A 16,644-nucleotide genomic window follows, 5' to 3' on the forward strand; every position below is an offset into this window, starting at 1 on the left:
ACACTAATGACAATACAATCATGAATTAACCCACCGGCATGTTTTTAGGGTGTGAAAGGAAAGTAGAGTGCAGAGCAGAAGCACCATGTAAAGATCAGGACTAAATGCGGTTTCCTGGAGATGTGAAGCAGCGGTTTTATCAGCTGCACCATTGTGCCTCAGCTCAACCGCTCAGCAGATCAGGCACCATCTATAGAGAGAGTAAGAGAATTAATATTTCAACCCAGCAACCTATCATCAGAGCTGGAGTTAATAATAGTATAAAAACATTTTCAGCCTCATGTTCTTATATCAGAATTCCAGCATGGGCAGAGTTTTTCTCTTGGAAACCTGAGAGTAAGTTGTAATATGCTACAAGCTAAAGAAAAATTATTCACATACAAAATGAAAAGACTATTGGTAGCAGGATAAACCTTTCAGCAAATTAAAAGTGATTATAATAATGAACTCTGTCATTATGGAAATATATTCCAATTTTATTTGTATTTGTCCTGAACATATAGACAGTTTGAAGCAGACTTTGTCACAAAGATTGCTTTTCTATCTGTTCCTTATTCTACAGTTTAACACTATGATTAAATTTAATTTCATAAATTGCTGCAGTGAGCTCATAAATCCTCAACGAACAAAGAACATACAACAGTACAGCACAGAAACAGACGCTATGCCCACAACGTTGTGCTGAACAGACAAATTAGTAATCAAGTGGCCAACTAAACTAATCCCTTCTGCCTACACAATAGGTCAATATCCCTCTATTTTCCACACATTCATGTGCCTATCTAAACATCTTTTAAAAGTCCTCAATGTATCTGCCTCCACAGCCACCCCAGGCAGCACGTTCCAGGCACCCGCTACTCTCTGTGTTTAAAAAAACTTTGCCTCTCACATCTCTTTAAAACTACCCCTCTCACTTTAAGTACATGCCCTCTGGTATTGGACATTCCATTTCTGGAGAAGAGATACTGTCTGTTTACTCTATCAATGACTCCCATAATGTTATAAAACTCCATCGGATCTCCCCTCAGCCTCCACTGCTCCAGAGAAAACAACCCAAATTTGTCCAGCCTCTCGTTATAGCTCATGCCCTCTAATGCAAGCAGCATCCTCTCCAAAGCCTTCCTATAATGGAGTGACCAGAACAGTATGCAATACTCCATACGCAGCTAACTAGAGTTTTATAAAGCTGCAACACAGCTTCCTAACTTTTGACCTCAGTGCCTTGACTAATAAGGCAAGCTTCCTACCGCCCTATTTGTCTGGATTAAACTCCCTCTGTCATTTCTCCACCTAATTGACTTTATTGCAAGTCTCCTACACTATCCACAGCACCTCCAATCTTTATTCCATCTACAAACATGTTAATACCATCCATGTCCATTTTCATCCAGGTTATTTATATTCATCACAAACAACAGAGGTTCCAGTACAGACCTCTGTAGAAAACCACTAATCATGGATCTCCAGCTAGAAATAAGTCTCTTCAACCACCACCCTCTGTCTAAGTTCATCACCGCTCTTGACATCTAAGGTTCCCTTGCCCTCCTTGTCTTTCCTTCTGACTGGAACATACCTGGCCTGTACTCTGTGCAGTTGGTCTTTGAACACACTCCACGTGTCGACCATGGACTTGCCAAAAACAGCTGTGCCCAATTAACTCTTCCTAGTTCCTACCCCGTGCTTTCGTAATATACCCTGTGCCAGTTTAGTACTCTCCCACAAGGAATATTATCCAAGTATTACCCTTATTTATAGCTGTCATAAAGCTTAAAGATCTGTGATCACCTGGCCTCGCCCATTGCCCAAGACCAGATGCAGTGCAGCCCCTCTTCTTGTTCGACTATCTACATATTGATTTAAACAAAAACCTTTGGATGCACCTAACAAATTCTGTCCCATCTAAACCACCTGCACTAAGAAGGTCGCAGTTTATATTAGGGAGGTTGCAGTTCCCATGACAACAGCCTTATTGCTCTTTCACTTTTCTTAATTCTCCTGGTGGGGGGGGGGCGCGTGTTCTGTAGTACGATCCCATTAGAAATTTTGCACTCTTCCTATTTTTGAGTTCTATCCATATCCACTCAATGGATAAGACTCTACCATTATACATATATATTTCATACAGTACGGATAGATCTTTCAGCCCCTTCAAGCCACACTGCCCAGCAATCACCCAATTTAACCCTAGCCTAATCATGGGACAGTTTGCAATGATACTAAACCAGAGCACGCAGAGGAAACCCACGTGGTCACGGGAAGAACACACAAACTTATAAGCAATGGCGGGAATTGAAGCCAGGTTGACTGAACCCGAAGGGGACCAATATCCTGGCGGGAAAGTTTAATAGAGCTGTTAGGGAGGGTTTAAACTAATTCGGCAGGGGGATTGGAACCGGAATGATAAAGCGGAGAAAGGGGAAAACAGAAATAAATCTAAGATAGTGAGCAGTAAAGATGTCAGGAAAGACAGGCAGGTGATGGGGCAAATTTGTAGACATTGGGATGAGTTGCAGTGCAATAAAGTTGCAGTGAAATCAAAGCAAAAAGTATCAAATACTGGTCTTAAGGTGTTATACTTAAATGCACGCAGCATAAGGAATAAGGTGGATGATCTTGTTGTACAGCTAAGATTGGCAGGTATGATATTGTGGCCATCACTGAGACCTGGCTAAAGGTAGCATGTCTCTGGGAGCTGAACGTCCAAGGATACACGGTGTATCGGAAGGATAGGAAGGTAGGCAGAGAGGGAAGCATGACTTTATTGGTAAGAAATGATATTAAATCATTAGAAAGAGGTGATATAGGATCGGAAGGTGCAGAATCTTTATGGGTTGAGCTAAGAAATAGCAGGGGTAAAAGGACCCTGATGGTAGTTATTTATAGGCCTCCAAACAGCTGCAGGGATGTGGACTACAAATTACAACTGGAAATAGAAAAGGCTTGTCAGAAGGACAGTGTTATGATAATTGTGGGGGATTTTAACATGCGAGTAAATTGGCAAAATCAGGTCAGCACTGCATCTCAAGACAGAGAATTTGTAGAATGTCTGCGAGATGGCTTTTTAGAACAGCTTGTTGTTGAGCTCACTAGGGGATCGGCTGTACTGGATTGGGTATTGTGTAATGAACCGGAGTTGATTAGACAGGTTGTGGTGAAGGAACCCTTAGGAGACAGTGATCATAACATAATTGAGTTCACTGTGAAATTAGAAAAAGAGAAGCCGAAATCTGATGTGTCGGTATTTCAGTGGAGTAAAGGAAATTACAGTGGCATGAGAGAGGAAATGGCCAAAGTTGACTGGAAAGGGACACTGGCGGGAAAGACAGCAGAGCAGCAGTGGCTGGAGTTTATGCGAGAAGTGAGGAAGGTGCAAGACAGGTATATTCCAAAAAAGAAGAAATTTTCGAGTGGAAAAAGGATGCAACTGTGATTGACAAGAGAAGTCAAAGCCAAAGTTAAAGCAAAGGAGAGGGCATACGAGGAAGCAAAAATTAGTGGGAAGACAGAGGATTGGGAAGTTTTTAAAACCTTACAAAAGGAAACCAAGAAGGTCATTAAGAGAGAAAAGACTAACTATGAAAGGAAGCTAGCAAATAATATCAAAGAGGATACTAAAAGCTTTTTCAAGTATATAAAGAGTAAAAGACAGGTGAGAGTAGATATAGGACCAATAGAAAATGATGCTGGAGAAATTGTAATGGGAGATAAGGAGATGGCAGAGGAACTGAACAAGTATTTTGCATCAGTCTTCACTGAGGAAGACATCAGCAGTATACCGGACACTCAAGGGTGGCAGGGAAGAGAAGTGTGTGCAGCCATAATTACGACAGAGAAACTACTCAGGAAGCTGAATAGTCTAAAGGTAGATAAATCACCCGGACCAGATGGAATGCACCCGCGTGTTCTGAAGGAAGTAGCTGTGGAGATTGCGCAGGCATTAGCGATGATCTTTCAAAGTCGATAGATTCTGGCATGGTTCCGGAAGACTGGAAGATTGCAAATGTCACTCCGCTATTTAAGAAGGGGGCAAGGAAGCAAAAAGGAAATTATAGACCTTTTAGCTTGACATCGGTGGTTGGGAAGTTGTTGGAGTCGATTGTCAAGGATGAGGTTACAGAATACCTAGAGGCATATGACAAGATAGCAGAACTCAGCATGGATTCCTTAAAGGAAAATCCTGCCTGACAAACCTATTACAATTTTTTGAGGAAATTACCAGTAGGCTAGACAAGGGAGATGCAGTGGATGTTGTATATTTGGATTTTCAGAAGGCGTTTGACAAGGTGCCACACATGAGGCTACTTAACAAGATAAGAGCCCATGGAATTACGGGAAAGTTACATACGTGGATAGAGTGTTGGCTGATTGGCAGGAAACAGAGAGTGGGAATAAAGGGATCCTATTCTGGTTGGCTGCCGGTTACCAGTGGTTTTCCACAGGGATCAGTGTTGGGGCCGCTTCTTTTTACATTGTACATCAACGATTTGGATTATGGAATAGATGGCTTTGTGGCTAAGTTTGCTGACGATACGAAGATAGGTGGAGGGGCCGGTAGTGCTGAGGAAACGGAGAGTCTGTAGAGAGGCTTGGATAGATTGGAAGAATGGGCAGAGAAGTGGCAAATGAAGTACAATGTTGGAAAGTGTATGGTTATGCACTTTGGCAGAAAAATAAACAGGCAGACTATTATTTAAATGGGGAAAGAATTTAAAGTTCTGAGATGCAACGGGACTTGGGAGTCCTCGTACAGGATACCCTTAAAGTTAACCTCCAGGTTGAGTCGGTAGTGAAGAAGGCGAATGCAATGTTGGCATTCATTTCTAGGGGAATAGATTATAGGAGCAGGGATGTGATGTTGAGGCTCTATAAGGTGCTGGTAAGACCTCACTTGGAGTACTGTGGGCAGTTTTGGTCTCCTTATTTAAGAAAGGATGTGCTGACGTTGGAATGGGTACAGAGAAGATTCACTAGAATGATTCCGGGAATGAGAGGGTTAACATATGGGGAAAGTTTGTCCGCTCTTGGACTGTATTCCTTAGAGTTTAGAAGAATGAGGGGAGACCTCATAGAAACATCTTGAATGTTGAAAGGCATGGACAGAATGGATGTGGCAATGTTGTTTCCCATGATGGGGAGTCTAGTACAAGAGGGCATGACTTAAGGATTGAAGGGCGTCCTTTCAGAACAGAAATGCGAAGAAATTTTTTTAGTCAGAGGGTGGTGAATCTATGGAATTTGTTGCCACCGGCAGCAGTGGAGGCCAAGTCATTGGGCGTTTTTAAGGCAGAGATTGATAGGTATCTGAGTAGCCAGGGCATCAAAGGTTATGGTGAGAAGGCGGGGGAGTGGGACTAAATAGGAGAATGGATCAGCTCATGATAAAATGGCGGAGCAGACTCGATGGGCCGAATGGCCTACTTCTGCTCCTTTGCCTTATGGTCTTATGATCTTATGGACTGCACTGTGAAGTGCTGTGCTAACCAAAAGGGTATACTTGCTGCTGAGGGGAATAGCCTAGGGGAACCCTGCACTGACTGCTTACTCCCCTTAGTTCTCCTGGTCTTCACCCATCTACTTTTCTGAAGCCTGCACCTTGGATGAGACCACCTGAATAAAATTTAATCTATGAGGTTTTCAGACTCCAGGATGGTCCAGCTCTAGTTACTTGATCTTGTCAGTCAGGAGCTGAAGTCTGGTGCACTTCCTGCAGATGTAGTCACCAGGGAGACAGTCAGGTGATAGGAAATCCCACATTCGAATGTTGAAAGGTATGGACAGAGTGGATGTGGCAAAGTAGTTTCCCATGATGGGGGAGTCTAGTACGAGAGGGCATGACTTAAGGATTGAAGGACGCCCATTCAGAACAGAAATGCGAAGAAATTTTTTTAGTCAGAGGGTGGTGAATCTATGGAATTTGTTGCCATGGGCAGCAGTGGAGGCCAAGTCATTGGGTGTATTTAAGGCAGAGATTGATAGGTATCTGAGTAGCCAGGGCATCAAAGGTTATGGTGAGAAGGCGGGGGAGTGGGACTAAATAGGAGAATGGATCAGCTCATGATAAAATGGCAGAGCAGACTCGATGGGCCGAATGGCCCATTTCTGCTCCTTTGTCTTATGGTCTTATTTCCCAGGAAGAGTATTCCACCACCTTAACAATCCTGCCCATACTAAACAAAGGATGAAGAATTTGCAGACAACAAAAATAAAACTTACCTGTTCTTACCTGTGCCTTCTCTCTGAAACCTTTGAATATTGTACCTTCCTAGGTCACTCGCTTAGCCTCTTTTCACTGAGCTTCAACTTCTCAGGCCGCACTTCCACAATCCAAACAATTGATAGCAAGCGGGGACTGGGGACTGGAGTGATAGGGCAGCTGGTATGCAAGTCGATGCATTGTGCAGTCAGACTGTAAGGAAAGAAAGGCAGATGATGGGACAAGATTGCAGTCAGTGGAATGAACTGAGGAGTAAAATGGTGGCAAAATTGAAAAAGGTGATGAGTACAAGACTGAAAGTTTTATATTTGAATGCAGTATACAGAATAAGGTAGATGATCTTATAGTACTGTTACAGTTAGGCATGTTGACACTGTGGGCATCAATGAGTCGTGACTGGAAGGAGATCATAGTTGGGAGCTTAACATACAAAGATGCACATTGTACTGAAAGGATAGGCAGATAGGGTGGGGTGATTCTGTTAGTAAAAATGAAATCAAATCCTTGGAAAAAGGTGACATAGAATCAGAAGATGTAGAAACCTTGTGGTACAGCTAAGAAACTACAAAGTAAAAAGACACTGATGGGAGTTATATACAGAGCCCAAAGAAGCCAGGATGTGGATGTAAACCTCAACAGGAAATAGAAAAGGCATGCAATACAATACCTTATGTATTTTGCATCAGTTTTCACTGTGGAAGACACTAGCAGTAAGCCAGAAATTTAAGAATGCCACAGGGTAAAAGTGTAGTTGTTGTTACTAAGGAGAAGGTGCTTGGGAAGCTGAAGGGTCTGAGGATGGATAAATCACCTGCACCAGATAGACTGCACCCCATGTTTCTAAAAGAGTTAGTTGAGAGATTGTGGAGGCATTAGTAATGATCTTTTAAGAATCACTAAATTCTGGAATGATTCCAGAGGACTGGAAAATTGCAAATGTCATTCAACTCTTTAAGGGAGGAAGGCAGAGAAACGGAAATTATAGGCCAGTTACCCTGACTTCAGTGGTTGGGAAAATATTGGAGACCATTATTAAAGATGAGGTTTCTGGGCACTCGGAGGCACCTGATAGCATGGTTCCCTTCGGGGAAAATCTTGTCCAACAAATTCGTTGGAATTCTTTGAGGAAATAACAAGCAGGATAGACAAAAGAGGGTCAGTGGAAGTTGTATACTTGGATTTTCAGTAGGCCTTTGACAAAGTGCCACGCAGGACTCTACTTGACAAGGTAAGAGCCCATGGTATTACAGGAATGGTACCAGCATGGATATATAATTGGCTGACTGCCAGGAGCCAAAGAGTGGGAATAAAGAGGACCTATTCTGGTTGGCTGCCGGTGACTGACAGTGTTTTGCAGAGGTTGGTATTGGGACCACTTCTTTCCACATTATGTTCCAGTGGTTTGGATAATGGAATGGAGGGCATTATGGTCAATTTTGTGGATGATACGAAGATAGCTGGAGGGACAGGTAGCGTTGAGGAAGCAGAGAGTCAGCAGAAGGATTTAGACAGATTGGGGGAAGTGGCAGATGAAATATAATGTATATTCATGAACTTAGGTGGAAGGAATAAACACTATTTACTAAATCAGTAGAAAATTCAAAATTCAGATGTGCAGAGGAACTTGGGAGTCTCTAATGGTTAAATTGCAGGTTGCTGCAGTGGTAAAAAAGGCAAATAAAATGTTAGCATTTGTTTCAAGGGGATTAGAATATAAGAGCAACGATGTGTTGCTGAGGCTTTATAAGGCATTGTTTAGACAGCACTTAGAATATTGTGAGCAGATTTGCATCCCTTATCTAAGAAAGGATGTGCTGGCATCGGAGAGGGTTCAAAGGAGATTCTCGTGAATGATTCCAGGAATGAAAGGGTTATTGAAAGAGCATTTGATGTCCCTGGGCCTGTATTCACTGGAGGTTAGAAGAATAAGTGGGGAATCTCATTGAAACCTATTAAATATTGAAAGGCCTTGATAGAGCGGATGTGGAAAGGAGTCTAGACCCAGAAGGCACAGCTTCAGAATAGACAGAGGTACATTTAGAACAGAGGTGGGAGAGAACTTCTTTAGCTCGAGGGTGATCAGTCTGTGGAATTCATTGCCATGAGTGGCTGTGGAGTCTAAGTTATTGAGTCTTTTTTAAGCAGAGGTTGATAAGTTCTTGATTAGTCAGGTTGTCAAAGGTTATAGGGAGAAGGCAGGAAAATGGGATTGAGAGGAATAATAAATCAGTTATAATGGAATGGCAGAGGAGACTTGATGGGCCCAATGGCCTAATTCTGCTCCTATGTCTTATGGTCTTATAATCTTATGGTCAAAAGTCTCAGCGCCCTTAGCCTCCACCTGTTGATCCATAACTTGACCACTCTAACACTGGCCCACTCCAACAGTGGCTGCTCCACTTACACCTTCTGTCTTTTTATTGGCTCAAATAAAACTCACTCCCAATGAGACTTGTTCTTTTCAAATGGCTTCCACTTTGCAATGATGCCACTTTCTCACTCACTAATACAAAGAATTTGACTCATACTTAATTGTTCATAACTACTGAAATATTAAATAAAATATACAAGCTCAGGTATCTCTTGAATATGTGCTCAGGTATCTCTTGAATATGCTCTAAAATGAATAATATTCTGCAGCTGGTTTAAAGGGTTTTCTTCTGGTAAAATGGTGCAGTGAAGAATAAAGATGGGTTCGTAGCATTACCAAACTTTGACAATTATTGTGCAGGCAGAGTGATTTTGTAACAGACCTACTGAATGGAAACTGAAGTCTTTCAAGACGAATAGGATCTTAACCAATGTCTTAGACCAGAACTAGTCAAAGTCTTTTAATTGTTTGCCTACCCAAAGATAATAAGAGCTACTGCAATGTGGGATCTCACATCATCTGGGCAGCCTAATTGGATGGGCTTGAGAAGGTACAGTTCCAGATAGGAAAACTGCACATTCTCAGCGGTTGATCAACTGTGTTGTTGGCACTGTTTTCTTTGTTCATCCAGATTTAAAACAGATCCTTCATCAGCTGGGCCTGGGAAGATACTATGCATCGCCATTACACGATCATGAAAACCATATAACTAGAGGAGCAAAGCACTTCGAAAGTTCCAGAGAACTACTTTTTGGAACAAAGCAAAACCAAGATCATCATTGTGATCTCTTATCCGATGATAGCTTTACTTGGGAAAAGGTAAAGGAAACATGATAACTGTCCAAACTATATTTCTTTAGCTAGATGGCATCACTCTGCATTTGAATTTTCCTTGTTTTACTTTCGTTACATATGAGCAACTGACAAAATTACCATTATGAATTGAGCATAGCTTGCAAAAATTCTGCAATTCCTCTGGTATCACTAACTTCCCACACCTTCAGGTTACTAACTATATATTCCTTGCATTTTACCACATTGCCTGCCTGCACAATACTTGCAGTTTGTCCAATCACCACATTCATCACTTCCTATGAAATTTGTCTGTCTAGCCTATCCTGCAACTTGCACAATTGCAGCACCATGCTTCCTCCCTAGTCTTTTTGGCAATGAGAACATATGCCAATTACCTCATCCCTTAAGAATCCTGAATTCTTGAATAATATCTCCTATGAGGCCTTACTTCTCTATGGCAAACAATCTCAAGCTCTTAAACCTTTCTTCATAGCTCATATGCCTTAATAAACACATCAGTCTGGCGACACTTACTGTACTGAATCTAATCCCACGATATCTTTGAAGATAAGAATTGTATAAATTGCATGAAGATCAGAATTGTATAAATTGCATGAAGATCAGAATTGTGTAAATTAATAATGGTATTGTCCCACACTCCAATAGAGGCTATAATACAAAGTACTTCACTGGCTTCAAAACACCTTGACATCTTCAAAGGTAGGGATAAATATTCCATAAACATGATAAAGTCATTAGCTTCTGAGATTTCATATGGCCTACTCTGTATGGATCCATTTATATTTCTTTATCACTGCTATGCACTCTGTACCTTTCCGTTCCTGTCCTGTGATCTGTGAAATTATAGATTCATTGTTATCAGCATGGCAACCAACTCATACACAACAACCAAAATGCTAAGCATATGCTTTTTGCCTGTGTTTGGTCCATATCATGGAGTTATAGAGTATTACAGCGCAAAAACAAGTCTTTAATCCCATCTGGTCCATGTCTTCCTGGTCTCCTGCTTAGTCTCATCTGCCTGCTCTTGGACCATATCTATCCATACCTCTCTCATCCATGTAGCTATACAAACTTCTCTTAAATGTTACAATTTAACTCTCACCTACCATTTCAGTTGGCAGCTTTTTTCACACTCGTTCCATGATCTGAATGGAGAAATCCCCCCTCAGGTTCCCCTTAAATATTGTACCTTTCACCCTACACATAGTATGATCTCCAGTTCTTGTTTCACCCAACTGAGGGGGAAAAGTCTGTAGGCATTCACCCTATTGACGCCACTCAATTTTGCTCATGGTCAAGTGGTTAAGGCATTGGACTAGCGACCTGAAGGTCGTGAGTTCGAGCCCCAGCCAAGGCAACATGTTGTGTCCTTGAGCAAGGCACTTAATCACACATTGCTCTGCGACGACACTGGTGCCAAGCTGTATGGGTCCTAATACCCTTCCCTTGGACAACACTGGTGTCGTAGAGAGGGGAGGCTTGCAGCATGGGCAACTGCTGGTCTTCCATACAACCTTGCCCAGGCCTGCGCTCTGGAGAGTGAAGGCTTTCCAGGCGCAGATCCATGGTCTCGCAAGACTAATGGATGCCTTTAAATTTTGCAAATCACTATAAGATCTTCCCTCATTTTCCTGCGCTCCAGGAAATAAAATCCTACAGAGCTGTTCTCTATAACTCAGGTCCTCAGGTCCTGGCAACATGCTTGTAATTTTTTTCTGCACTCGTTCAAGTTTATTTACAGTGCCTATAAAAAATATTCACCTCCCTCGGAAGTTCTCATGTTTTATTGTTGTGCAACGTTGAATCACAGTGGATCTAATCTGGCTTTTTTGACACTGATCAACAGAAAAAGATTCTTCCATGTCAAAGTGAAAACAGAACTCTACAAAGTACAAGTAAAAAACACAAAATAATACTCAAATAAGTATTCACCCCTTTTAATATGACTCACCAAATCATCATTGGTGCATCAATTGGTTTTAGGAATCACATAATTAGTTAAATTGTTCTGTTGTATATCTTGCTGTATGTACTATTTATTACAAATCACTATAATTTGCACATTGCACATTCAGACAGAGACGTAATGTAAAGATTTTGACTCCATGTTTATGAAGGATGTAAGAAATAAGATCAATTCAATTCAAATGGAGATCTATTTTTGGACACCTGTGTGCAGTCAAGGTGTTTCAATTGCACCTGTATCTGGAAGGTCCAACTGCTGGTGAGTCAGTATCCTGGCAAAAACTCCACTATGAAGACAAAAGAACACTCCAAGCAGCTCTGTGAAAAGGTTATTGAAAAGCATGTCAGGAGATGGATACAAGAAAATTTCCAAGTCACTGAATATACCTTAGAGTACAGTTAAATCAATCATCAAGAATATGGTACAGTTGTAAATCTGCCTAGAGCAGGCCATTCTCAAAAATGGAGTGACCATGCAAGAAGGGAACTTGTGAGGAAGGCCTCCAAGAGACCTATGACAGCTCTGGAGGAGTTACAACCTTCAGTGGCTGACATGGGAGAGACTGTGTATTCAACTGTTGCCCGGGTGCTTCACCAGTCGCAGCTTTATGGAAGAGTGGCAAAGAGAAAGCCACTGTTGATAAAAACTGTCATGAAATCTCAGCTGGAGTTTGCCAGAAGGCATGTGGGAGACTCTGAAGTCAGCTGGAAGAAGGTTCTAGGGTCTGATAAGATCAAAATTGATCTTTTTGGCCATCAGACTACACACTATGTCCGAACACTGTACATCATCAAAAACACACTATCCCTACCATGAAGCATGGCGGTGGCTGCATCATGCTGTGAGGATGCTTCACTGCAGCAGGCCCTGGAAGGCTTCTAAAGGTAGAGGTTAAAATGAATGCATCAAAGTACAGGCTTGTTCTCCAGCAAGACAGTGACTCTGAGCATAAAGCCAAAGCTGCACAGGAATGACTTAAAAACAACAAAGATAATGTCCTGGAAAGGCCAAGTCAGAGTCCAGACTTCAATTCAATTAAGAATTTGTGACTGAACTTGAAAAGGGCTGTTCACACACGATCCCCAAGCAATCTGACAGAATTTGAGCAGTTTTGTAAAGAAGAATGGGGAAAAAATGTGCAGATGTGCAAAGCTGACAGAGACCTATCCACACAGACTAAACAAAAACAAACACAGTTCCAATAAATACTTGAGTTAAATTTTAATGACTTCTCTTATTTGACTCTGATACTGATTTTCTATGGTGCCACAAAGTATTATGTTGCAATGACAATTTTACATTTAATATTATTATAATTCATAAGGAAATATTAAAAATGGAAAGTAATCAGCAATCAATTAATCATGACATATCACACCCTCCAATTCAGAAGTAAATCATGGGACTGATATTCTTCTTCCAACTACTTGTTGCTGCCTATCTTTGATGTCAATGAAACAGTTAATCAGTGTTTTATGCATCTGAATTTGATGGAAGAGCACACGAAAATAACGGAAAGTGGGATACGGTCAACTTTCCAGCTCTAAATAACCTGGGCCACACCTATGGCCTCTATCAGGCTGAAGGTGCTGAGGGGTTATCCAATGGTAAAGATTATTGAGAACGTGATTTTAACTATGCTTTCCTTGCAAGAGAAGCATTTTATGAGCTTTTAGTGCTCCTAATATCCATGCAGTTATCACTTCCGTTGTACCTCACTGAAATGTGTGACTTGTATGTTTTAAAAAAACCTTGAAGATCAGAGGGTTGACTGTCATATTCTTTCCATTAGGTTTGCTTTTCTGCTGACCAGCTTGTCAGGATCTTCTTTAATGACAGTGATTCTCTTATTTCAAAAGACCACTTTGATGAGATCAGCCCAGCTATTATTCAACAGTTGCTTAGTGGAGCTTGTCAACATGGAGGCTGGAAACACACACAATCCACCATCTTACCAACTAACGTTGAGAGTAAGTTACACAGAATAAGACGATTTTATTATTCTGGAAAGCAACAATGGTTAAATCAATCAAGTTCTGATATATATATTTTTTCTTTGTCTGCTTTAGGGTTAATCTCGCACATATTTGTCACATTGTTTGTAACTAAGCTTACAGCCAGACCTTGACAGACTTATTTGAAATAATTCCTTCAAATCTCTCTCACAACGTGGAAAGAATTCTGAGAAATCTGGTATCTAGGTATCCTTTCCTAAAAATGTAATTTTAATATTTTGTCCATAGAGAAGCAAATAACAGTTAATGAAAAAGACAAACTTTTATTATTTCAAGCCATTTGGACAATCTCAAATTTAACAGTTGAACCTGCCACATTTCACAGTTGGAACAGAACCATGTATAGGGACCAATTAATCAGCATAGTTGTCCAGTTGTTTTAAGTTATTTTTCTGTACAGATCACCAGTACAAACTCCCTTTGAAAAAAAAAGTTGCAATGAGTTGGATTTGGACTCCATTAGACACATGTCCTCTTGTATTGAGCGGTGGTGCCCTGGGGAAGAGGCGTTGGCTGTCCAACCGATCTATTCCTCTTAATATCTTGTATACCTCTATGTCTCCTCTCATTCTCCTTCTCTCCAGTGAGTAAAGGCCTAGCTCCCTTTATCTCTGATCACAATGCATTCTCTCTAAACCAGGCAGCATCCTAGTAAATCTCCTCTGTATCCTTCCCAATGCTTCAACATCCTTCCTGTAGTGAGGTGGCTAGAACTGGACACAGTACTCCAAGTGTGCCCTAACCAGAGTTTTATAGAGCTTCATCATTACTCCGCGACTCTTAAATTCTATCCCTGGACTTAGGAAAGCTAACACTCCATAAGCTTTCTTAACTACCCTATCTACCTGTGAGGCAACATTCAGGGATCTGTGGACATGTATCCCCAGATTCCTCTGCTCCTCCACACTTCCACGTATCCTGCCATTTACCTTGTACTCTGCCTTGGAGTTTGTCCCTCCAAAGTGTACCACCTCACACTTCTCCAGGCTAAACTCCATCTGCCATTTTTCAACCAACTTCTGCATCTTATCAATGTCTCTCTGCAATCTGCAACAATTCTCTACACTATCCACAACACCACCAACTTTTATGGTGTCTGGAAACTTGCCAATCCACCCTTCTACCCCCACATCCAGGACGTTAATAAAAATCATGAAAGGTAGAGGGCCCAGAACCGATCCTTGTGGGACACCACCAGTCACAACCCTCCAATCCGAATGTACTCCCTCCACCACAACCCTCTGCTTTCTGCAGGCAAGCCAATTCTGAACCCACTTGGCCAAACTTCCCTGGATCCCATGCCTTCTGACTTTCTGAATAAGCCTACCGTGTGGAACCTTGTCAAATGCCTTACTAAAATCCATATAGATCACATCCACTGCACTACCCTCATCTATATGCCTGGTCACCTCCTCAAAGAACTCTATCAGGCTTGTTAGACACGATCTGCCCTTCACAAAGCCATGCTGACTGTCCCTGATCAGACCATGATTCTCTAAATGCCCATAGATCCTATCTCTAAGAATCTTTTCCAACAGCTTTCCCACCACAGATGGAAGGCTCACTGGTCTATAATTACCCGGACTATCCCTACTACCTTTTCTAAAACAAGGGGACAAGATTCGCCTCCCTCCAATCCTCCGGTACCATTCCTGTGGACAACGAGGACGTAAAGACCCTAGCCAGAGGCTCAATAATCTCTACCCTCGCCTCATGGAGCAGCCTGGGGAGTATTGCGTCAGGCCCCGGGGACTTATCCGTCCTAATGTATTTTAACATCTCCAACACCTCCTCTCCCTTAATCTCAACATGCTCCAGAACATCAACCTCACTCATATTGTCCTCACCGTATCAAGTTCCCACTCATTGGTGAATACCGAAGAGAAGTATTCATTGAGGACCTTGCTCACTTCCACTGCCTCCAGGCACACCTTCCCACCTTTATTTCTAATTGGTACTATCTTTATTCCTGTCATCCTTTTGTTCTTCACATAATTGAAGAATGCCTTGGGGTTTTCCTTTACCCTACTCGCCAAGGCCTTCTCATGCCCCCTTCTTGCTCTCCTCAGCTCCTTCTTCAGCTCCTTTCTTGCTACCCTATATTCCTCAATAGACCCATCTGATCCTTGCTTCCTAAACCTCATGTATGCTACCTTCTTCCACCTGACTAGATTCTCCACCTCACTTGTCACCCATGGTTCCTTCACCCTACCATTCGTTATCTTCCTCACTGGGACAAACTTATCCCTAACATCCTGCAAGAGATCCCTAAACATCGACCACATGTCCATAGTACATTTCCCTGCAAAAACATCATCCCAATTCACACCTGAAAGTTCTAGCCTTATAGCCTCATAATCTGCCCTTCCCCAATTAAAAATTTTCCTGTCGTCTCTGATTCTATCCTTTTCCATGATAATGCTAAAGGCCAGGGAGCAGTGGTCACTGTCCCCCAAATGCTCACCAACTGAGAGATCTGTGACCTGACTCGGTTCATTACCTAATACTAGATCTAGTATGGCATTCCCTCTAGTCGGCCTGTCAACATACTGTGACAAGAATTTGTCCTGGACACACTTAACAAATTCTGCCCCATCTAAACCATTGGAGCTAATCAGGTGCCAATCAATATTAGGGAAGTTAAAGTCACCGATGATAACAACCCTGTCATTTTTGCACCTTTCCAAAATCTGCTTTCCAATCTGCTCCTCGGTATCTCTGCTGCTACCAGGGGGCCTATAGAAAACTCCCAGTAGAGTAACTGCTCCCTTCCTGTTCCTGACTTCTACCCATACTGACTCAAAAGAGGATCCTGCTACATTACCCACCCTTTCTCTAGCTGTAATAGAATCCCTGACCAGTAATGCCACCCCTCCTCCCCTTTCCCCCCTCTCTAGCCCTTTTAAAGCACTGAAATCCAGGAATATTGAAAATCCATTCCTACCCTGGTGCCAGCCAAGTCTCTGTAATGGCCACTACATCATAATTCCATGTATGTATCCAAGCTCTCAGTTCATCACCTTTGTTCCTGATGCTTCTTGCATTGAAGTACATGCACTTTAGCCCTTCTACCCTACTACCTTTACACCCTTTATTCTGTTTCTCTTTCCTCAAAGCCTCTTTATATGTTAGATCTGGCTTTACTCCATGCACTATACTTGCAGTTCTCACATGACCTTTATCCTCCTCCACCTCACTATCTGCTCTAACACTCTGGTTCCCCTCCCCCTACAAATCTAGTTTAAAGCCCCAGAAGCAG

General features: G+C 42.0%; 1 protein-coding gene across 2 annotated transcripts in view; it reads left to right on the forward strand.

The window, feature by feature from the left end:
• The window catches only part of LOC140194766 (zinc transporter ZIP12-like), an 81,364-nt gene that overhangs the window by 14,269 nt on the left and 50,451 nt on the right, over positions 1–16,644 (forward strand). For both annotated transcript variants that reach the window (XM_072252041.1, XM_072252042.1), the window contains 2 exons: positions 9,217–9,404; positions 13,163–13,340. In XM_072252041.1, the coding sequence (XP_072108142.1) occupies positions 9,217–9,404; positions 13,163–13,340 (366 nt within the window). The remainder of the gene's footprint in view (positions 1–9,216; positions 9,405–13,162; positions 13,341–16,644) is intronic.

The sequence above is a fragment of the Mobula birostris genome, chromosome 3 (assembly GCF_030028105.1).
Source record: "Mobula birostris isolate sMobBir1 chromosome 3, sMobBir1.hap1, whole genome shotgun sequence".
Lineage (NCBI taxonomy): Eukaryota > Metazoa > Chordata > Chondrichthyes > Myliobatiformes > Myliobatidae > Mobula > Mobula birostris.